General features: G+C 43.1%; 1 protein-coding gene across 9 annotated transcripts in view; it reads right to left on the reverse strand.

The window, feature by feature from the left end:
- Positions 1 to 24,687, reverse strand: part of LOC119020785 (calmodulin-binding transcription activator 1-like) — a 61,425-nt gene that overhangs the window by 29,709 nt on the left and 7,029 nt on the right. For all 9 annotated transcript variants that reach the window (XM_037100425.1, XM_037100426.1, XM_037100431.1 and 6 more), the window contains 2 exons: positions 19,710 to 19,813; positions 1,869 to 1,936 (listed from right to left, as the gene is read on the reverse strand). In XM_037100425.1, the coding sequence (XP_036956320.1) occupies positions 1,869 to 1,936; positions 19,710 to 19,813 (172 nt within the window). The remainder of the gene's footprint in view (positions 1 to 1,868; positions 1,937 to 19,709; positions 19,814 to 24,687) is intronic.

Raw genomic sequence — 24,687 nt, forward strand, 5'->3', positions numbered from 1 at the left:
ATTCTCATCCTCTCATCTTCTCTGTGCTTCCACTTCTTTGCTACCTTATGTTTCTTTTATTGTCTGTCTCCTCTCCCCTCCTCTCTACTAGAATGTGATGTAGACACATCTGTATGGACTGAGATGATTGCAATTTACTCAGAACACTGTGTGTAGTGAAATTGAATTTACTTTGAGCTGATTTTCTTTGACACCTTAAATCTGTTCTGTTTTGGGGTGAGCCTGCCAGTTTCTTAGCGGAGTGGAGACCCCCACCCTCCGATCAAAGCCGAGTTTAGTCTCTGTCTCGAGCAGTGTGAGTCATCTCGGAGCTGCTGATTCTAATTATGTTATGGAGAAGATGGATGAGATCAGATGTGTGCCGGTGTGTGTGTTTGTGTATGTGTGTGTGGGTGGGAAATACGTGCATGTTCATAGGCGTGCGTGGAGGTGCGTTCACGTGGACGATGCCCATGTTCCTCGCAAACCCTCCGATTCAAGCAGACATAAATGCTATTGATTGTAACTGGGCTGTGATGTGTGGGATATAAAAAGCTTTTCCACCGTTCCACAGTGTAGCAGAGCGAAAACAGAGAAGGCAAGGGGAGGAGAGGAGAAAAAAAAAAAAAGAGACGGCAAGATAAAGAGACGGAGTGGGCGAGTGAGTGAGTCCGGTAAAGGGAGGAGAGGAGGAGGAGTAGATGAGAAAAGTGAAAGGAGATGGAGAGAGGAGGTAATAGTCATTACTTTGAACTGATGAGGTATTTCACTGAGGAGGAGAATTGAAGGTCATTGATTGTTATCTTAATATTACCCCCCACAAGTGTGCAAACGCATGCGCACATATGGATAAACACACACACACAGTCGCACAGCCACACATGCACATACATAAATGTCACTGGCTCCGTTAGCTGAGCTCCTTTCCATCTGATGGGATTAGGTGTAATCTGTTCTAATCGTGCCTCGTGTCATGTGTAAATGGGATTATATCTAACTGCTGCTCAATAACACCAATATGACTGCTGCTGCCGCCGCTGCTGATGCTGGGAGGCTGAGGCTGTACGGCAGCACAACCAATCAATGAGAAATCCATCCACAACATAAACTGTGCTGCTGGCCTCAGGCTGCTCCTGAGAAGAGTCCTTCAGCTCGCACAATAGGAGCGCAAAGGCATCACCTCAGGCTTTCAGCAGTGTCAGTAATCAGAAATGGGGCCATGAGGTGACCTCTTCACTTACTTTACTTTTTATTTCTTTTCTTGTCTTTCACTCTCTTCTTCCTTTTTCCTTTGACAAAACTACATCTGTATTAACTAAAGTAAATGTCAATTTATCAATAATTCAAGTTGCCCTTTCTCTTCAATTTTTTTCTTTCCCTCATTCCTGTCTTCCTGCCTGACTATAACCTCTCCCTGCTCTAGGAAAAGAGCTACCTACGGTTCATTCATATCAATGAATATTCAGTTCTGGCATGTGAATCCCTGTTCACACCCCAGCTTATACACACATACTCCCCCTCCCCTCCTATGTCTGAATTATACATCACTTATCCTAATACATTTACATTCATTAATACTCCATTTCCAGCTGACTAGGTGCTTTACAGTCCGGCCATGTTCTGAAGCGTTCTCTACATGTTGAGTAGGCCGTCAGCAGGACCCTTTGGAGACAGTCGACGTACATCACTAATGTTTTAATCAAACACAGGCACTCAGTCATTGGGATTAAACCAACGTGGATGATTGAGTGATGCTGTGCTTGTACATTTGTGTGTAAGTGTATGGGTGTGTGTGTGTGTGTGTGTGTGTGTGTGTGTGTGTGTGCGTGTGTGTGTGTGTGTGTGTGTGTGTGTGTGTGTGTGTGTGTGTGTGTCTGCGCTCTCCTCACCTGGTTTTTGGCGATGTCGTCAGCCACTCATCATGTTTCTCAAAAGTGATGAGATATGCAGCAATCTCCTAGAGAGACAAAGACAAGACAGAAAGGTTATATCTGAGTGTGCGCGCATGAGTGTGTGTGCGTGTGTGTGTGTCACAGGGAGATAAAACATAACAGGTATTTCCAGATGACCTGCTGATGCCCACAGAGAGTGTGTCACTATCTGATTGCCATGGTGAGGTCTGGGCGCCTGATTGGTCACAGAGCAGCCAGTCAGGAGACAGATATAGAGTACAGACCCTAAGGGCTAACAACCAATCACGCTCACCGACACACTGATGTCTCCCTCCACTGGGGAGGAAAAGCTATCTCCTAAATACACACACACATGCCACATAAACACACACACACACACACACACACACACACACTGGGGGTGCAGACCCATACACTAGCTGAGAGAGTGCGCTGATAGGAAAAGTTTTCTTGTACTTTGCAGTTTCACAGTTTCCCGTCAGATAAAGCCAGCTCCTAACTTGATTCTTAATTCCTGCGGCTCTCTTTTCATCTCCTCAGCTCTCCCCTCCACAGTTTCTATTCTTCTTCCACACTCACATGAATCCAATAAGGAAAAAAAGAAAGTTCAAATCATACAGGTGCATTCTACCGAGAGCACAGCAAAACAAAACGTCCACACACACACACAGATACACACAGGTGCAACCAAAAGAAACTTTTGTTTATACCTCCTGCTTTTTAGTTGCTCATGCAAAGCCGCCTTTTCCCTTTGCTGGGTGAACTCCCTCACCCCTGGCTTCCTCCTTGAAACATCATTCTCTCTCTCTACTCTTCCTCTCTCCCTCCCCATCTCTGACTCCCATCTCACACACTTGTTGTGAACGACTATGAAATGTAAATTGTCCTCTTAAGGCAATCAGTGTTTGAAATGTGGCACAAAGCAATAGTGAAGAAGACATCAACACTCAGGCACTCCTTCATCTGCCCCTTCAGATCAACAGCCTCCTCTCCAGACCTCCTCTGCCTCTCTATCTCTTTCTGTGTGCGCATGTGTGTGTTTTTAGGTATTTGTCCCAGTTTGGCATGAGAGCACTCCAGCTCTGCACCGATCAGACGGGATACAGGGACAAAGAGGGAGAGGGGAAGGAAGGGAGGGAGAGACGAAAAGAGAGAGCAGCTGGAGGGTGCTGGCACTTAACTGGATTGTTTTTTTAGTATCCTCCATTCGATCGTCATGTCCCAACCCCCCACTGCCTCTTCCTGCATTTGTATGTGTGTTTACATACATGTGTAAGCGTGTGTGTGTGTGTGTGTGTGTGTGAGAGAGAGAGAGAGAGAGAGAGAGAGAGAGAGAGAGAGAGGGAGAGAGTGTGTGTGTGGGCGGGAGGAGCTGTCATCATTCTCCTAAATAATTCTCACTATCAAGCTGGCCACCGTTAATGTCTGTCTGTCTGAGGCACATTAAACTTTTTAGCCAAAGCTAGGCACAAACACGCTCACACACAAACACACACACACACACACACACAGGAGTGCCTCATTCACTTATGCATCTATTCATTAGCTGTGACAGGCAGCCACCTCTCCTCCTCCCAAACCACTCCGCAGCAAGTCAATATCCTATACGGCCTCCATAGCCCCGGCCAGGCACTTGGGCTCCCCTAGTGACTGTCAGCCAGTGGGAGGTGGGAGGAGAGAGGAGAAGAAGAGAGGAGACGAGGGGCTGGGAGAGACAGAAGGATGGGAGGATTAAGGAGGAGGGAGAGAGACTTGCAATTAAAGGCCTGCCCCATAAGAGCCATTAAAAAGCCAGAAACAGAAGAGTCAGCTGAAACAGCAGCCTGACACACACTCTAAAACACACCCACACACACATATACACACACACTCTCACTGCAGACACACACTGCTGCTCACTCCCTCACAGACAGACGCACACACACCCATGTGAAGAGTGACAGAAGTGAGATGGTGAAGGTCGATCCTCAGGAAGTCACAGTTATTGTCCCAATGGAAACCAGTGATGGAGCGCTTTGAGCATGCCTGGCGACACACTGACCCTTCAGGAATACTGTGAGTGTGTGTGTGTGTGTGTGTGTTAGCCATGCCAGACACAGGGACAGGGACAAGTGTCTTTCTCCAGGGACGTACTCTAGAAACCCAGACATTCTGCATGTCTGTGCGAGTCTACGTAATAATACATTACGACAGGCCCGGCTGAATGCACACACACACATACACACACTCACACACACACACACACACACACACACACACACACACACACACACACACACACACACACACACACAAACACTCGCATGCAGACACTTTTCCTGACATACACACACCTATTCCTGACTGTCTGTGTGTGAGAGAATGTGAGAAAGAGAGAGAGTTACTTAAGAAATATCTAACAAAGCAGAGCGCATGAGTGGGAAGTTAGATTGGAGCAAGCGGTGCAGTTGGGGAAATCAGCCTCCCACTCACGCATCACTGAGACCATCTCCCTCCAAGAAACTGGTGGCATGTACAGAAAAGCAGACAGACAGACACATACATATGCACACACACACACACACACACACACACACACACACTGACATACACACACAGGCCTCAGGGAGATTTCCAGAGGAGGGAGGGGAGAAGAAGAGAGGAGGGTGGGGGGTCGCCTACACTGCAACAGACTTAACCAGGAGCTTTCCCCAGGGAGATTCCGTTATAGGGTCTAGCCACAGGCTAGTGTGCATGTGTGCGTGTGTGTGTGTGTGAGTGCGCGCACGTGTGTGTGTGTGAGAGAGAGGGTGCGTGTGTGCGTGCACATTTGACGTTTAATGATGAGCATCACCCCGACAGAGATCTGGGGGAAACAAAGTTGTCTGTAAACTGGAACTGTCACATCCAATCGCAGAGCCTGAAATGAAGGCTGCCTCTGGTTCTCACCACAGAAATCATTTGGCATTGAGCAGTTTATTTTGGCGACGTTGGAAAGAAGAAAACTAAAGCGTCCTTTTTCAAGTACAGAATCCATTTCAGCCTTTTTCTCTGAGTGTGGCAAGTCTTGTATACATATATGAGGGAAAGAACAGCATTAGCATTACCAGGGGAGGTCTGCTGATGCTGTAATTTGTTCCCGAGCACCTCCACAGCTTCTCTCTTCCCCAGAACAACCCTGTCAGTGTCTGACGTTGACAGACACTCTATCCAAAATTGCCTCCTGTTTTTTTGGTTTTTTTTTTCACAGACTACAGGCTTCTCTGTCATTTTTATTTTGATCTAGAGCACTATCTCAGCCATTTGTTCAACCCACATTTTATTGATCAAGGCCTATTTTTAAACATGCCTCCATCAAAGGCTCATCATGTAAATTAAGCATAACAACGACAATTCTATGCTAAACCTACACAATCTGATTTGAACAGTAATAATCAATAATCCATTAGAACTGAGAGGTGCCTGTGGGCATGTCATTAACCACGGTTGTTGACAGAAATGTGATGGGTGCAAATCTCTTAGAATCCAGCCTGTAGTGTTTGAACAGTCCTGAGTGACCTCTAAAATCACCAATGTCATTGATGCTCTTTTTGTTAAGAATTAAAATTATGTTGCGACTAGAACGCTAACGTAACTGATGTGACTCTTGTTGTAGAATATAGACTGTTTAATAAAATACTGGACATAGTGACCATGACACCCATTGGTGTGTGGATGCCACACACCAATTTTGGTAGTAAAAGACAATGAACAATGTTAGACTTCTCTCCATTTTGCCAGCACCCAGAGCAGTCCAGTTTGTTCAAAACGTGTCATCTGGCAGATTCTAGGGCTTCATGGTAATTCATATTTAAGGAATTCATATTTTAGCTGGTCAGCTTATCATTTTCTATTTCAAAAAAGAATCACAGACCAAAAACCAAGCACCTTCCAACTCAAAGTACGTCACAAAACAGTGTTTACTGGTCTGGTGTGACATGGTGTCTTCTGTTTGTTGTAGGTTTTCTACCTTTTGAGAAAAAGGGAAATCCACAGCCCCTTTTCTCTGTTTCTCGGTTTTACACAAGGGCAATCCATCCAATGGTGAAATACTTCTTTAAGGCTACCCCCATGTTGTTTTTTTGGAGCCAGAAGTGACCATACGTGGATGAGAGGGTGGAGCTGAGGAGGATGTCCTGTCTGGGTCTGACTGAGAACCAGCGAACACACCATGGTCACGACTTGTCAATCACAAGGTGGCGATGTCCTGAAGTCTACCTCGCTTTATACTCTATTTTCCTCTACATGGGATCATAATATAGAAAATGAACAGCTGCATTGAGGAGGACTTGAAGCTAGCAGGTGGGACCCTAAACTGATCAGGTAACTGTTTACTGAGGTAATACATTAAGTAAGAAGTAGGCTCATTTTCTCATAAGCTTATATACAATCAGACTTATTTTGGCGACCAGTGGAATCTCCTAAAGGCAGGTTCATGGCACTTCAGTTTTCAAACCCTGGAGCTCCCTCCACTTATTATACTGTCTGTGCTGAAAACCAGACCATTAATGTCTTGTTTGCACCATGTTCCTCTAAGTTGGCTAATTAAAATGTGTAGCTCACACCAGAAAGAGACGCTGACAACGAGTTACGACAAGGATAATTTTGTTCTGTTCTAGCCACACAATAAAATGTCATCAAGCCTATTGTAAACCAGAGCAATAATGTGTACTTTGTATTATATTCCCAAACTGCCTCGCTCCCTACTGTGTGTTACTTTCAACAGCCTTTATATTACTTCCACTGGCTAATACAACTGCTTAATGCTGTTTCCATAACAACTGTTGCAAAGCCCCTGATCAGAATTCCTCTCAAGCTTGCCTTGTGTTTATCATATAAACACCTCATCACACACTGGGCAACACACACATGCACGTCCATGGACATAAAAGACTTGTACACACACGCATACAAATGGGCCGTCTATTAATACACAAGGCTTGTCACTTGTGTGAGAAAATAAATAAATAAAAACAAAACTTGTCCTGGCTTTCTCTCTCAGCAACACACGCTGCGCGGACATGGTGCACGCACGCACACACACATTTAGTGCTGGTCTATCATTGGAGGACAAGGTCTGACCTTCAGAAGGGGCCCGCCCCTGTCACCTGGTTGGGAGAGAGACATGCGTGTTACATCCATCTCTGTCATGCTGCAACTCTCACAGCCTTCACACACACACACACACACACTTGGACATACGTGGTTACTAAAATACCTCCCATGTCTAAACGAATGCATGGGTGCACAGGCAACAGCGAGTGTATGCAGACACATACACATACACACACAGACCCAGAGAAGCTTGGTCTCAGAAGAGTCTGTGTGGTGGCTGCTGCCCATGTGAGTGACGGCTTTATAATGAAATAGTCACTCTCCCCTCTCCTTCACTCCCTCGCTCCCTCTCCTTTTGATTTGACCTCTTTACTTTCTCCCCCCTGTCTCCCCCCTCCTGCTCACCCACTTCCTTCTTTTTTTCTGTCTCATTTCCCTCTCATCTCCCTTTTGCTAATGTACAGAAGACCAAACAGTGAGAGTGGCTACGCACACACACGCACGCGCGCACACACACGCACACATATACACACACTCACAGTATGGAAAGTAGCACAAACTTTTTTAGCAGAGACCTGAGAGCTAGGTAGAGTCAGCCCCAATCCACTGAGGGAACATCAATCATATTTTTCTAAGACTTCCTCCCTCTTGCGCACTTTACCTGTCCTCTTCCCCCTGCCTCGTATTTGCATTTGAGGAGACGGCCCCCACTCTCTCAGCAGGGGGGAGAACACATCAAAGACAGCAACAGGTGTGTGGTGTCAAACACAATGCCAGGACCCCTGTTGCGCTAGGGTGTCTTGGATAAAGCCTGTCAGAGTCCTCAAAAACTCCCACAAAGTTAACCGTGAGAGGGTGTGCACACACACACACACACACACACACGCACACACACACACACACACACACACACACACACTCTCAAGAATATTTGAAATCTCTAATGACGAATGTGTGTTTGCCAGTGGGAGGCGGAAGAAGACAGTGAGAGGGTGAGGGAGAGGGTGTTGGGGGTGGTGGAGGGGGGTCTCAGTGAAGGAGTCTCCAGTGGTTGTGTTAACCCCTGATGCCTCATCTGACTGTGAGTCATTCTGCCCTCTGAGGCTTGTCTCTGCTCTGCTATTGTTGATGTTATTGTTACTGAGGAGGTTTGGTATGCTAAGAAGAGAGAGAGACAGAGAGGGAGAGAGAAATGTAGTGGGAGAGAGAGAGAGAGAGAGAGAGAGAGAGAGAGAGAGAGAGAGAGGGAGAGAGGGAGAGAGAGAGAGGGAGAGGAAGAAATAGTATGTGCCACCTCTCATTGGCATAAATACTTGTTTACAACAAGACATAAATTGGCACCCTGTCAGTCAGTCTCTCTATTTTCTCTCTCCTTTAACTCCCGTACTCTCTTTCCCTCTCTGTCTCTGTCTCTCTCTCTCCTCCTCTCTCCCTCTGTGCTGCTAAGCGTATTACAACACTCCCTGGTTCAGCCCTCTCTCATTACCATATTCTAATTACATTCGTTAAGGGGAGCATTTGGGAGTTTAATGAATAAATTTGAAAGATGGGTCTCTGTGGCGATCTTTAGGTTTGTCTCCTCCTCAACCAACTCAAGATGGGGGCATACGTGTGTGTGCGTATGTTTGCGTTTGAGGTTACGCACCTGTTCGGAGTGTGCGTGCCTCAGTAAATATCACTGTAGCTCCTTTCCAGAAGAAACAAACAAATCTAGTTAACTGCAGGAGCTAACGTGGAGTTGTCTCTCTAAAAAAATCAATTCAGAATTCTGTTTTCTCTCTGCCAAATAAAGATTTCATGTCATTTATTTGTTGTTTTGGAAAAAAGAACTTGGAGCCACCCATGTTGAAGTCATGCATATTTAACTCTCCTCAAGCCTCAAAAACAAACTGCCAAAGACAAGCATCAATTTAAAGATGAACAAATTGTCTGCAATCTCAGGTTTATCTTTTCCGTCGACACCAGACCTGGAGGCTTCATACTGGGAGATGGGCAGGTGGAGTTAAAAACAATCATAAGCAAAAGTAAACATTAAAGATTATCAACCATGCTCCGGTGACTGGCTTCCACTGTTTGATCTGTCTCTGCCTAGGACGAAGCCCTGGGCTGTAGACCTGAAAAGACTTGTTACTCTCGGCCTTGTACTCACTCTTTCAGGGTATTGCAAAATGTGATATACCTTTCACATAGTTTAATAAAGGAGTCCCAAATGCATTCGCAATTCTGATGATTGCCAGCTTGTGCTTCAAGGAGCGAATGAGTAAAATCCACCTCTTGCTCAGAAATAATATTTTCTAAAAGCTTACAAAATGGTGCACTTTTGATGGGCCCGCTGCCATTGATGACTGTCAATTAAACAATAATATATGCAACAGAAAAATATGCACAATCTAATATGTAAGTCTTTCCCCAAGGAATTCATTTTAACTGCACTTGATTAAAGTGATACTATTCTCAGCAATGGTTAACTAATTTTCTTGTTGACTTGAACAGTCCTAACCACAAATCAGGAGTCAGCAGAATATGGGCAGAGTCTGGAATTTCTTTATTGCAACTTGTGGTTAAAAAGTATGGATTTGTTACATTTTGAATTCAGCTTGATCCAGACCGATCCATCTTGAAATACCCCCATGACTCTCAATGCAAGAAGGACAGGCTTTGCTCATCCATAGCTAATAACATACATGAGCTGTGTAAGTGATAATATCTGATGAACATATGCTATGCCATTAATAGTTAATAGTGTACAGTATAGTTTATCAATAGATCCAAAGGGGCTCCTCTTCACTGAGGCTACAGTATTTTTACAGTGATGATGCACCGTTCAAGGTAGAGCCCAGAGTCATCATCCTCTCTTCAAGTACTCTGAGTCATGCAGTGGGCGCAAAAGTATGTTAGCTATCTTTAAACTTCTATATAATGCATGATACATGCATATAAATAAATAACAGCTGGGGTGAGAAATATAACCAACTGTTTTAACATGAGCCATTTCCAATTGTTTTGTTGTTGTCTACGGAAGCTATCATGACCTCTGGGAGACATTATGTTTGTTTCAATCTGGTTGTTTTCCTCCATTAAATGCATATATTTCTAGCAATTGCCACTTATTAATTGCTCTAATTGAATGCATGTTTAGAGCTTGAGGAGGAGACAGACATCAGTCGTTGCCTGCCGGGCTGTCCTGCTAACTTTCCACCTCATATGAACTGTAATGGACTATGACTTTCTTGTTCAACATGCAATGACACCTTCGAGCCGACAGAGACTGGAGCTTAAAGCCTCACTAAGACGCAGATGCTGATGTCATGTGCTGGACAATGTTAAGATTTGCGAGCTGGCATGCTATACAAACATACTGCCAGACCGTATATGCTGCCAGCAAGAGGCAATCATGCAGTTAGGCTTAACACTGGGTAATACCTATTTTTGGGCTGGGAAATCTTGCTGTTGCCATGTTTCTTCCCGTTTGTTGGAGTATAAGCGAACACTTCCACTGGATAACAATCACATTTTTGGGACAGAGTGGTTTTGTTTCAAGTATCACAGAGGAGACAGCGATATTGTTAGCAAAACTTTCCCATCAAACAACCAAAGACATGAATGAACACCATTCTCAATCTCTATCACTTGGCCAAAAAACAAGTGAGACGCTATGCCTTCCATTTTAAGTGTTTATCATCTCCCCACCGACTGCTTTACACTGCTCATTCAAACACTTAAATATATGCACTGTCAGTATGCAAATATACCATCAGTATTCCTTATATAGTTACCTCCTTAGAGTACAAGATGATGGATGATATATTACAGCTGAGCTGGTATTAGACTAATGACACAGCTGCATTACAATACACAACTCTGTACGCAGCTAATATTGAGATAGAACACACACTCACATACACACACACACACACACACACACACACACACACACACACACACACACACACACACACACACACACACACCCAGGGACACAAATGCCACCTTGTTTAATCCCCCAGGAATCAGTGAAATTTGATTACCGTGACTTTTACAAACACACTCCATATGAGAGTAGACATTCCATACATCAGCAGGAGGGAGGAGGGAGCAGGAGGAAGAAGAGGGTAGAGACACGGAGACGGAGAGGTACTAGATGGTGGGTAGAACTGCAGTTTAAGACGTGAAACAGTGGACACATACTGTGGTCTCCTGAGTAGAATGCAACACACACACGCGCACACACACACACACACACACACACACACACACACACACACACACACACACACACACACACACACACACACACACACACACACACACACACACATATACTGAATGCCCAATGTGTCCCGCCCTGTGTCTATTACGGTAAATGTGAGGAATGTATATATTTACCAGTAAATGTATCCATCTCCCAGGGTAAATCTTGTGAATGTGTACATTTCCAGGATAATGTTAGTGGAAAATGCTAGTCGCAGCACCATGAGATTCACTGTTCTCACACTATGTAGTTTGTTGTGGATATTATATAGCAGAAGGCCAATTTACTCCTTTGGCCCAGCTTCCACAATAAACTGAGATCTGTAAGACACAGGAGATCGAACGGAGTAACATTATAACATCAGGATAAAGCCTGAATGTATGTCTGGTACATTTGCCCTGAATTATAGTGTGATCACTGCATGACAACTGAGGTAATGCTTTGACGCATATATGCCTCTTTACATTTGAAGGGCATCTGAGATATACCTTGTAATGTAATCATTGTAATTTGTCAGTTATGTCCTTTAACATTTTTGAGAGACATCAAATACACATGCATCCAGTTATGAAAACATGGATGGGAGCAGTGCTGCCTCAAAAGTAAAGCCTCTAATTGTGAAACAAAACTCCATGAGGCCAAAATCCAGTTGATGAACAGTGCTCACAGTGTGCAGTAAACACGGCAGGAAAGCTCCGTGATAATATGACTTCTCAACTCATTAACAGGGAAAAACAGACATCAACATATAAAGGCACCAGTGAATGTTCAACATTAAGATTTTCACGCTTGTGTCCCCAAATATACATCTCTCTTAACAAATCAAAAGTAAAAACTGTAAATTATTAATGAGTGGATATAAATTAAAGTGTTTTGACATTTCTTATAATTATATTGTATTTTTGTACAGCAATAAAGCAGCATTGATTTTGCAATTAAAGGATCACGTAATCTTACCAATTCTAATTAAAAATAAAGCTGCAGCCTGGAAATGGTCATTAGTGGGTTGAAGCCTGTGAGGCCAACACACTCAGATCCATATCACATCAACAAAACTGACCTCACAGCAACTTTATGGAGCACAAACACATTTGGTCTGAAACACTTTTCAGCCCCTTTGCAATCAGGTCTGTGAAGTTTGATTGCCTTAGTACTAAATATTGTGTTTTGCACAAATTCTTCATTTTTGTGTCCTGCACAAAAAAATACATGTCTTAAGCGTCTGGATTAGCCATGAGGTGGGCAGTTAATGATGCTCTGCATAAACTGCACAGGGGCAACTCTGCACGGAAGACACAAGCGTGCACTTGTTGGAGAACATCCAATGTTTGTATAAATTGTGTTTTTTCTAACAAGCATATAAATATTATGTTGCAATAAAAATCAGAGAGCCATAACTATAATTTGTCCAAATAAGCACTGTGGAAAATTCTTTGGAGACTGAATCAACATTATGCCAGCAACAGCAAAAACAAACAAAAACATAAACACAAAAAATAGATAAATGCTGTCAATGCAGAATTGAAATCATTGAAATGCGCTTTGAATTTATGTTTAGCAAAGGAGTCTGAGGGCTCAAAATTTACTGATTATCAAGTTAGGATTTATGGTATAGGGAAAATGTCTGGCTGATATGTTTTCAGAAAGGCTTGGCTGAGTGGTCTGAGAGATTTTAAATATATCCACAAAACATGTAATATAAAGGAAGAGCTGTCGGAGCAGCTCCCGCCCACTGTTGCTGGTGGACAACTCCATAACTCTTACACAACAATGATGCTGTATCAATCATCAGTAAAAACCTCTCAAACAATTCATGCCCCACTCATGCTGTCTCAGGTGTCCGCAGATATGCTCAGTGCATACTGATCCTATGAATTTACAGTCAAGTATTGGTAAATTATTGAGTGAGTATCGGCACATGAGCATGAGTAAAACTGTGGCCATCAGGGTAGCACTCCCTGTGTGTTTTAGACCAGCAGCCCATAGATATACATACAAGACTTGTGAGAATGACTCCCAGATATTTTGATATGTTCCTTAAGTATTTCTGCATATTTATTTGCATCAAACTCAGGAGCACAAGCCGAAACTGCACGAAAAAAAGGTGTTTTACTGAAACCTACCTTCGTAAAACATGAGCAGAGAGCATGAAATATGTATTGACTTCAGAAATCCTGAACTAGGCATATTCCTTCATAAGTCTCTAAGCTCCAACAGTTACGATTAAGTCAGAAAACGCTAAAGAAAAACTTCAGTCAAAATCAATAGGGTTCCAGCACCTGTGGTGCTTGATTTACGGCGTGATTTTTTGTTGACATCTAACTGTTATTTGGGGATGTAAACATGCAAAATTGCTTTGCGCTGCGGTAAAATATCTTTGACTCCTAAGTCTGAGTGAGGGAAAGTTATCAAAGTTAAATAAAGTTATAAAGTTATCTAGACAGAGCTCTACACATGCAATACAAACACTCAAAGTTGGAGTACAAGGACTATTTGTGTGTGTGAGTGCGCGCTCACATGCACACAAACACACATTTTAATGCCTTATCTGTCTCCAATGAATTAAATCTAATTTACACAGGACTCCGATATTACAGAGGTTCTATGTGGGGACATTTAAGGATACAAAAAGTATTGTCTCTACTGCACAGCCTGGATTCTTATTACAGTAGACACTGCTGGTCATTCAGTTCTTTTTGGTCAGGCTTGGAATCTACCAGGAAGTTAAAACACAAAGACACACTCAAATGCACAAACACACACACGCAGGCACACATAAATGAACTCAGGCACGTACACAACACCCCCACACTCACAGTCACACATTCCCACTGTTTAATATATTTCTGTGTCTCCAGTTAACAATATTTTGTGTCAAATTATAGTGGGCAAGATAAATAGTGGGTCTGTGCGACACGGAGAAAATAGAACGGGAGGAAAATGTGGGGCTGGAGAGGAGAGGAGAGGAGAGGAGACACTTACTCCTACCTCAGACACCTGGCTTTTCCTGACTAGACTTGTAAATGCTGGGTAATCTCAGCCCCTCAGTCAACTTGTGTGTGGTGAAATATCTCCATTGAAATGCCGACAATCTATGAGGCATCTATGCGTGAACATGTCTAATCTATCATGTGCGTGCTCATTTGCCAATGAAAAGCTGGCTGGGTACTTACGTGTATCAACAAGGAAATTACATTCACAAGTAGAATGAATCTAATTAATTCTTTGCATTGCTGCACATTTGGTACAAATTGACGGTTCGGTCATCAGGACAGTATGGATGTCTGGAGCGGAAATGGAAGTCACAACAGTCACAAAATGACGTCGGGTGTTAATTGGTCTACACTTGGCTCACAGAGAGATGAGAGATAGACAAAGAGGAGGAGAAAAAGAGAGAAGGAGGGAGAGAGAGCCTGGAGGACTAATTAGTGATTATAACTTGGCGCTCTCCAAACATAAAATATCTCTCAACCCAAAAGACAGAGGAATGATTAAAGATAAAAGAATAGGAATCAAATATAAGGAGCTGTGAAACACCCCTCTGGTACTGTGAGTGTGCATGTCTGTGTGTGTATGCATGTGTGCAAGCATGTGTGTGCACGTTCCAGTGTGTGTGTCGGCTTCTTTGCCCCCTCATTAAACTATGCTTTACTCTGGTAAACGGCAACAGCACAGAGCTCAATGTCAACTGGAGAGGTTGCAGCCATAGGCAGGCTCTGGGACACACACACACACTTGCAGTCATACACCAAGTCTCTCACGAACACGTTAGTGTACAAATGCATGAACGGCACACCCATTTCAATTTAAAATGAAACTTTCAGTAAGTTTCTAGAGACGTGTTACTTTTGTCTTTGTTCTAACGCAGCAGACAAAATGGAGAGTGTCAGCCGCTGCTGGCCCTGTGCCAGTGTGAGCTGGACATTAGCAATTCACACATCAAATTCATAAATCAAGGGCACCCTTCACTAATGTATAAATGGAACATTGAGGCCTGCTGCTGGCTGTCTGCTAACTGTACTGCTCTGGGTTTTCAGAATGGACCCATAGTATTTTTTCACGAAGTCTGGTCGTTGACATTTAACATCATCGCTCCTGTGTAACCTATTTTACAGACAATTCTCTTGCCTCATATTTTACCTATAGGAATAAAAAAAAATACAATGCATGCATATTTAATTCAATGTATCTATTTAATGGCTCACAAACAACAATAATGGCATGAATAATAAATTAAACATGCACACACTCATAGACAGAGACACTCAAACACACATGCAGAGAGCTTTGTTTGTCTAGAAACTGAGGCAGCAGCATACACAGGTGAGCGTGAGTGGGTTCCTGACATTTTTACCTGAGATTTAGAGCTTTTGTCCTTCACCGATTATTTTCTTTTTTTGTTGTGTCTGTCATACATGTTTGGCATTGCAAGTAGCCTATGTCACGTCTCTCTTATCACCTTTGATGTACTCAACAATCATGAACAGCGCTTGTGTCACAAATGCATCGATCATACCATTAGCAAAAATATGCATATACACACGCGCGCACACGCAATCTGTTACCATGGCAACACTTACCCTTGATGCACGAACACACGCACAGAGGAGGCAGATGGGCCAGTGGTCTAAAATGTATATGCTGCGTTTTGATCTGCTTCTCATTCAAGCAATCATGTTAGTGTCATGCAGCGGCACAACCAGACATGAGCGTGTGTGAACTGTCAACTAGCTGCCTTAACACCACACAGCGACCAATATATCACTGCATGATGACAGCGAAGCTCTGCAACAAAACACTGCATGTTTCGTATAATATTATTTCATATCATTAATACCAAAATGCAATCCTCTAACACTCTTTGCAGCCGCACAGATGAGCGACATGTGGAGCCGACTCACATGTAGAAGCATTGTGGCACAGACAGCTGTCGTCTGTGTGATGTACTGAAGTCTGCACCGACCCATTTGACAGTTGCATCATTTGAATCATAGTGGGGGGGTTGCTCTGAAGTACAAGCCTTTAAAATGCACATTAGGTCATGCAATGATGTGCACATTTCGCAGTGTGTGAGCGCATGTTTCATTGTTTTAATTTGAGCTTTTGAAAGGGAATTTTACTGTTTTTATCTCAGTATGGCTTTTTAAAATATGAGTCATATGTCAAGGGTCCCCACATGAGTAATTATATCTTTTCATGAGCTGGAGTCCCAGGATCAGACTCTGTAGTTTGTCTTTGTCTACATAAGAAAAAGTTTGATAACCTCCTTATTTTAGTGCTCTGAAGAATTTGTTGAAACAACAAGTCATTCCTGATGGGTGGATAAAACAGACTCCACCATCAGTCTGTCCACCTGAGTGTGGTTTGTTATCTAAAACTAGTCTATAGTCTATTACCATGGACAGATACACATACACCCCCAATCTATTATTGAACAAAAGGCTCACGCCTCCGCTCAGCCCTTCAGGGAGGAATCCATCCCTCCATCCCAGAATAATTTCACACATCAGTAGATACACAAAAGAGAGAGAGAGAGAGAGGGAGGACAAGAGGGAAGGAGGAGAGGAGAGGACAGAGAAGAGGAGGAGAAGGAGGATGAGGAGTGCATGGGGTAAAAATGTATGGGGTCACAGCTCAGTGCTCGTGGGAGGCCAAGGTGTCGGGGGGAGCCATGCGTAACAAAACAGAGATCAGAGGATCATGTGCAATCGCACACACACATGTGCATGAAAACAAATGCACACACACACACACACACACACACACCAAGGAAAAGGTAAGAATAAGGACATATTAGATGAAGACTTGTAAAGATTGGGTCAGACTTAATCAGAGGCTTCCTTATCCAAACACAGAATGGTAATCTCTTTATCTATCACTTTCTCCTCATTCTCTCAAACACACACACACACACACACACACGTGCAAACACACACAAACACACACACACACACACACACACACACACACACACACACACACACACACACACACACACACACACACACACACTAAGGATAATCCTAATTCTGCATGCAGACATGTATAAACAGCATGCAGAAACCCAGCACCCAAACAAGGAGGATGACGAAACACAAAACCAATTCCTGGTTTCCTTTTGCGTAAGCGCATGGAAATTAAAAATTCTATGGATACCTGCAAAAGCATACACGTACACAGAAGCGCTACACACTGAATAATTACTGGCTGTTTTTAACCCACCGTTTGTCGATCACACATTGCCACACTTCATGAGCAACATCTAGACCAGAACTGTATTATATTTAAACAGACAACAAACTGAGGGAATGTGACTGAACAAATTCATTGAAAGCTTTGAATTTGACAGCCGACTGGTCTGTAAATCCAATGTATAAAACTATATTACACTACAATATATGCTGGACATACAGATCCCACATGTAATATTTGATGGCCAGTAATGAGTTCAATTCTCAATCCGCTGCTTATGAAACTAAACTTCTTGCAATGTCTGCAATACAGACAGACAGAAATCAACAAACACAGAAAAAATCAATTCTTTTGGTGCTGCAGCTACAAAATAATCGACCGCAATAATCTGGAGCTGGGCACGTCCCTAACAGACACACTCGCACACGTAGGCAGAAGGCAGAAACATATACACAGACTGAAATACATACATGCACTACAGCATACACATAGCTCCCCCTGTGAAAGCAGCGAGCGAGGGAGAGGAGCAGCAGACACAATGGAGTGTTTAAGTATGCAGGAAACTTTATGCCTGGGTGGAAGAGGAGCTTTGAAGGAATTCGCCGAGGGACACCCAACCTCCCCCTGAACTGAGCCTGTACCTCCTCATCAGAGAGAGAGAGCCATAGAGAGAGAGAGAAAGGAGAGAGAGAAGGGGGGGATGAAAGATAAAGATAGAGATTGCTCGATCGTGAGTTGGAAGGGAGACTGATGGAGAGAAAGAGGAAGACAGGGCAGGAGAGGGGGCAGCAACAAGGTGCTTTGGTCTGGTCCCCGCGCCTGGTGCACAATTGCTCTTGGCTGGACAGATGTGTGGAAGTCCCTAACCAGCAGTGGTCACGTTGTTCTGAACCGTACACACACACACACACACACACACACACACACACACACACACACACACTGCCTATTCATATGAGCACACTGTTCAGTAGGCGCCGTGCTTAACTCCCAGTATGACCTTCATTGAGATGGATTGCATGAAAAATGTAATGACTTTCCTGAGAGAAAAACCACAGGCCAAATCAGCTTTGCATTGCATAATAATGCTGGACTCGGTAATCAATAACACAAACACACAAACACACATCCATAATGGAGTGCACAGCCTGCACATGGAGAAAATGTCTCAGCAGAGGCCAACCACATCACAATGGATGGAGCAAACCACCAGTGGAGAGCTGTGCAATGCATAAACAAGGAGCTGTTGACGATAAATGCCTGCATCCATTTTCACCCATCAAACACTTCCCTAAGCTAACAGCTTAAGTCTGGAACAACATGCAACTCTGAAAAGCTTTTCACACCCCACATGTTTAGCTCAGGGTTATCTTTGGCCCTGAGTAAAGACTTGTCCCAACCTAATTTGGCCTCATTTTACATTGTACCACTTGGCCAGCAGCGGTATTTAAATTATCTATTGTTCATGCTGCTAAATATGATGCTAATTTTGGCCCAGAGCAGGGCAAACTCAGCCCTATATTAATAAGTGGTAGCCATGAGTTCATGTGAAACCTTCAACAGTCGAAGTGTACTAAAATTCTACAATGCGGTTACATTGAGGAAAGTGCAAAAAGCCCTTAAGTTACTTTGACTTAACTCGCTTTTATGATCAAATCCTCTGGGTGCATGATCACTGCTTTTGTTGTTTATACCTCACAGACAGCTTTTCATTTTTCCCTCTATTTTTTGTTTTGGAGGACAACATTAGAAAACGTAACTAGAGCATCATTTTCACACATACCACAAAGCAGAGAAAAGCACCCATGAGCAGAAACGTGCCACGCATTTAACAGCTTTCTATGGTTGCATAGCAACAACGTTAGGTTCAGATAACAATCTTGATCCGACTGACCATAGGGCTTTTGAACCCAGTAACAATCAGCAGTGGAAACATTCAATCTGTAGCCTCATTTCTTGTTTCATAGCCTGTAAGCCCTATATAGTTTTAGACCCAGGAGCCCCTGATTCCGACGCTTTAACCCAGAGTTGTTTGGATTACAAAACGAAATAGACAGCAGCACCCCAAATGGAAAGTACAGTCCGTGGGATTTCTTAGCTGTGAGCTCATGTTGCTGTTTCCTTTTTTATTTCTAGGTGTCACAGTTTTTAGGGTCCCATAATGAAAAGCTGCCATTGTGTTTGTTTACCTCCCCTTCATCTCTCAATGTGACATTAGCTAGAGATGAGTCACCAGCGAAAAACACTGAGTTCGTCTCACTGTCACGGATATTTCCCTCTTGCGTGTGTCTCATTCTCACCTCGTTGGTGTTCCAGCGATGGCGCTCCTTGGGCAGGGAGGAACATTTCGGCAGACACTCTAGCAGCTTCTTAGGAAGGTAGATCTTCAACTGGCCTGGCTCATCTGAAACAGAAGGGGAGTTGGGGGTGGAGGAGGGGGGGTTGAAGATAAAGGAAGATAAATGAGGGATGAGTAGGAAGAGGAGAGAAATTTCTCATCAGACACAGACACATTGTGAGGGGAGAATACCAAAACGTAGCATCTCTGGGATCTGGATGAATAAAATCATAACAAACTCGTACTGTGCTGCATTTCAAATGGCTTGATGTGGCCTTAAGCGAATGAATTTGCACACAGATTTGTTCAGACCTATGACAGACATAAGCTTAATTAATTTTCTTTAAAGAAATTTTTGATAAATTCTGTATAAGATCTGTGATAACTCTCTGGGATTTCTGATCCATCAGCTTGATACTTTGTATGACCCAGTAAGTTGTTCCTGATCAATAAAACAGGAGAAAGTCAGCAAATTGCACACCCACTACGTTTGCCATTTCCACGTCATTTTTATGCAAGTGTCTCATTGAATCTTATACACTCATGGGTGAGTCACAGTGATGTAGACAAGTAAGGCTGATAATCTGTTCATTCAAGGTCCAGTATACAAACAATAGTTAAGTGTGCAGTGTGCAGAGGGAGTGGCAGTGCACTTATTTTTGGACATCAGGTGGAGGTGCAAAGCGCACCTGGGGCTCACCCGGAAACAGATTTGGATTAACAAGAATCCATTATCATACATTATCAGTGCATTTGGGGCTGGTAACAGTCATGGCCAATCACATGGGCATCTCTTATCCCCTGTAAAAGCAATGCACTCCCCAATGTGTTATTCAGACAGTTTGGTAATGGAGCAGAGACTCCAACTAGCTCCTCCAGAGAGGAAACAAATATTCTTCTACAGGAGGTGAAGAGACACAAGTGCAAATATACAGCAGCCCAAATGTTTCTCCAGGAAGGTGATGTTTAGTTTGAAGTTTCAGTTATGTTTCTGGATAGTGAAAGTCTTGGGAGCTCCATGTTTCTGCGGATGTTTTATTTTTTCTGATTCTGAGGAAATCCCACAAAAAAAGACTCAAATTGTCAATGAATTGATCCCACTAACAACCGCTCTCTGTGTATACACAGCCTAATACAGCTTATTCCTCTCTGCCATGGACTATTGTTTATCCCAAACCTCCAAATTAGTTTTGCACATCAGTGAGCCACACCGTTACACTAGGTGACACATCCTTTATTACGTGACATGAACATGAGTAGGAGTTTATTTTGAGTGAGTCCCACATACACCGTCCTGCTGCCGTAAAGAACACCAAATCCATGGCTCAAAATAGTCTCCAATAAATGCACTGTTTAGTCCTGTTTACATAAAATGTAATAAAAACTCCTGTGCTCTGCTGTTTTGTAAAAAGTTTAGCATGTGACCCACGTTTCAAGATTTATTACAGTGAAGAACTGAAGCAGTGAGAGATGGACTAACAGAGTCTTGGCTTTGGTCTTTTCATTAATTTGCTGGCAATTACATTCAAAGAAGAGGAAGAAGAAGAAGAAGAAGAAGAAGAAGAAGAAGAAGAAGAAGAAGAAGAAGAAGAAGAAGAAGAAGAAGAAGAAGAAGAAGAAGAATCTTTATCAATCACATACAGTCATATAATGTACAAGGTAGTGAAAGAGATTCTTTCTTTCCTGTGGGAGCAGCAGGCAGCCAACATACAGCACTCCAGATTCTAAGCCAGTTTTTTTTTTTTTGTTTTTTTGTTTTTTTATGGTGGGGAAACTAGAGTACCCAGAGAAAACCCAAGTATACATCCAACCAACAGAGATGCATCCGTCAACTTTTTTTCAAGGTCAGATCTCATTGCAATTTATCTGAAATTGGGTATCTGCCGAAACCAATTTGGATGTCAAATGCTTTTGTTGAAAATCATCATTATTATTACAATTATCATCATCATCATCATTGACATCATTATTTTTGTTCGTATCACGTTTAAGGTTACATTTAAGTAGGAGGGCAAATGTTTTGAAAAACCTGAACAAATAAAGAGCACAGCAAACTACTGGTGACCAGATGTGTATACATGACTTCAAAATGAATTGCAGTATTTCAGTGTGTGTGATGAGAAATTGACAAAAAAGCAGTTGGTCTATAGAAATTCAATCGGTACATGGATCGATGACCTCAGTCAAATATCAGCTAAGTGGAAGACATCAGTATCGGCACAGAAACTGCAACAATGGATACATAACTATTAAATTAATAGACAACTATTTTGATAATCAAATCAGTTTTAGTTATTCTTGAATCTTCTTCAATACTTTACACCTCTATGAAAGTAAACCAATATTTTTGTGTTGTGGACAAAACAAGACACTTGGAAACGTAGTCTTGGGCTTAGGGAAACATTGATCAACATTCATTTTCCCCATTTCTTGACATTTCATAGGCCAACAACTAACTGATTAATCAAGAAAATAATGAAGAGACTAATCAACAGAGGAAATAATCATAAGTTGCAGCAATAATCAGCACCAGCTATTGATCGGTCCAACTCTAATGACAAATATATTGGCTGCCTAATTATCTGTCTGTGACTATGACGTCACCACTGGTGGAAGAATGTATAACAAAACAAGAAGAAAGATGTGTTGTTTTGAGAGAGCTCCAAGAGTGTACCACCACCAAAACTACATGGTGCTGCTGGATAACCAGTGACACTGTCCCTACTGCGTCTCTCCTCCTGCTGCTGTGTGCGGCAAACCACCAAAAAAACGAACAGGTGCGGATGAGGAAAAACCCCACTGCGCCTCAGGAAAATACCACTTCACCAGTGCATAACGTCCACACAGAGATAGAGCCCCTGGTGTGTGTGTGTTCCTGTTTGTGAGTGTGTGCCCAACGGGTGTGCCGCTTAGAAGTCAAAGAGAGCAAGCACTCAAAGGTTATTGATAAGCATTTGAGTAGAGGGCGTCCATTCATGACTCCCCTGGGAAGATGGGAATTATACTCTACCTGAGGGCAGACGACAGAGCGAGAGAAAAACAGAGATAGGTGGGGTGGGAGGGTCAGCGCGGAAGACAGAGAGACGCAGGGAGACAATGAGCCAGAGAGAAACAGTTAATGAAGAAAAAAAAACAAAAGTTTAGGGGGAGAGAAAAGGAGAAGATTTAGAAAATAAGAAATTTACAAGGACAAGATATGGAACAAAGTAACACAAAGACACAAAGAGAGACAAGTAGTGAAGCAGGACCTGAGTGGGGTCTATGTGTGTGTGCTCATGTGAGTATGTAGGTGTCTGAGCATGTGTGTGTCAGGGGGAAGAGTGTTCAGGCACGTATGCTCCCCCTAATCAATTATGCATTTATTAATAGAAGGCCTGAGAAGACAAAATTTCAAACAGCTGAACGGTGCAGCGGCTTAGTTAAACAGCTGAATGGTGCAGCTTAGTTAAAGCCTAATTTCTTTTTTAGCAGCACTCCAGCCTCTCTGCTATGAATGCCAATCAGCGTTTAAACCCCACCCCTCCTGGCTATAACCCCCTCCCCTCCCCCTGCTGTTCTGAAGAATTCTCATCAGAGCCTCGCCTTTGAAATGTACCAGAACCACCACATCAAACAAGCCTATTGCACATGCGTAGGCACACACAAACATCCACACACGCACGCATGCACGCTCATACATGCAAACAGACATACACAAACAGCGCCTGCCGATCAAAGAACACACATCACAGTATTTGTCCCAGAGTGGCGTTTTTTCGCCGGTGACCTTGGTCCCGAAATCCCTTTCAAAGCACACCTTCACGGACACGGGCGTCATCTTAACCCGTCCTCACATTTACTCTCCCTGTTGACGAGGAATGGAAGACCAACTTTGCAGATTTGTTGAATGCTGATGAGCCTTTTACACCCCAAAGGGTTGTATCTTGTATTTCTAACAATCCCGAACCAGAGAATGCGTCCCTGTTTTTAAAAATTCAGCGTGGGTACTGTGGCAATAGTCTTTTCCATCTGTTCCAAATGGCTCTCAGTGGAGCTGTACTAAGGTGTGACACGGGGCAAAAACTTATTTTTTGTTTCCATCTACCAAGGAAAAAGAACCATCCTGGGACATTGGGAAAGGACATCTAAATATGGAAATCCAATGCTGTTCACATTTATATTTGTATCTGAAACAATAAAACAGTTTCAATACCTGCACTGCTTCATGCGCGTCCCTCAGCAGTAAGCCTCAAAAACATAGATCACTCACTCACTTGCTAATCTAGTAAAAAAAAAAAAAAAAAAATGTCTGAAAGAGTGACAAAGCCTGAATGTTAATGTGGAAGTACTGGCTCATTAAGTCATATTGAGGTATACTGTACGTGCTAAAAAGTGAAAATGTTCGACCAAAGTGAAACATTGCTTTGGTAGCCTATCAAATGCCATAATTTAGACTGGAATCACACAGAAGAGAGCGGCCTCCGACTGATGAATATTTTACCTCATAAAACTGTCATCTCCATATTTAACACAGAAACAAGCCAATGCCCTTGTGAGATGGCTGTCAGTTAATTATAAAACTCTCCTCAGTAAAGAGAGAGAAAAATGCTCCAAATGCAACTCTTAACTCTCCCCCCACTGATATTAGGAGGCGTCAGGGGAAATTTTCACATTTTCCCCCTTTTTCGGGATGAAATTAATGTGACAGAAAGAAAGGCTCATTGCACAGCAGCTAGATAGAGAGCGTTGGGAGGGAGGGAGGGCAGGAGGGAGGGAGAGCCAGGGCAGGGAGAAGAAGAAAGGGGGGAGCATAGCATGGGATGAGCGAGAGTGCAGGAAGAGGGAGGGAGAGGCGAGAGAAAGAGGGAGAGAGCAGGGGGGGCGGAGGGGTGGGGGGTAGAGAGATGGGCATGCATGCTAATTTTATCATTCTGCTGATAAACTTTTCCTCCAGTAATCCT

This window comes from Acanthopagrus latus, chromosome 6, assembly GCF_904848185.1.
Source record: "Acanthopagrus latus isolate v.2019 chromosome 6, fAcaLat1.1, whole genome shotgun sequence".
NCBI lineage: Eukaryota > Metazoa > Chordata > Actinopteri > Spariformes > Sparidae > Acanthopagrus > Acanthopagrus latus.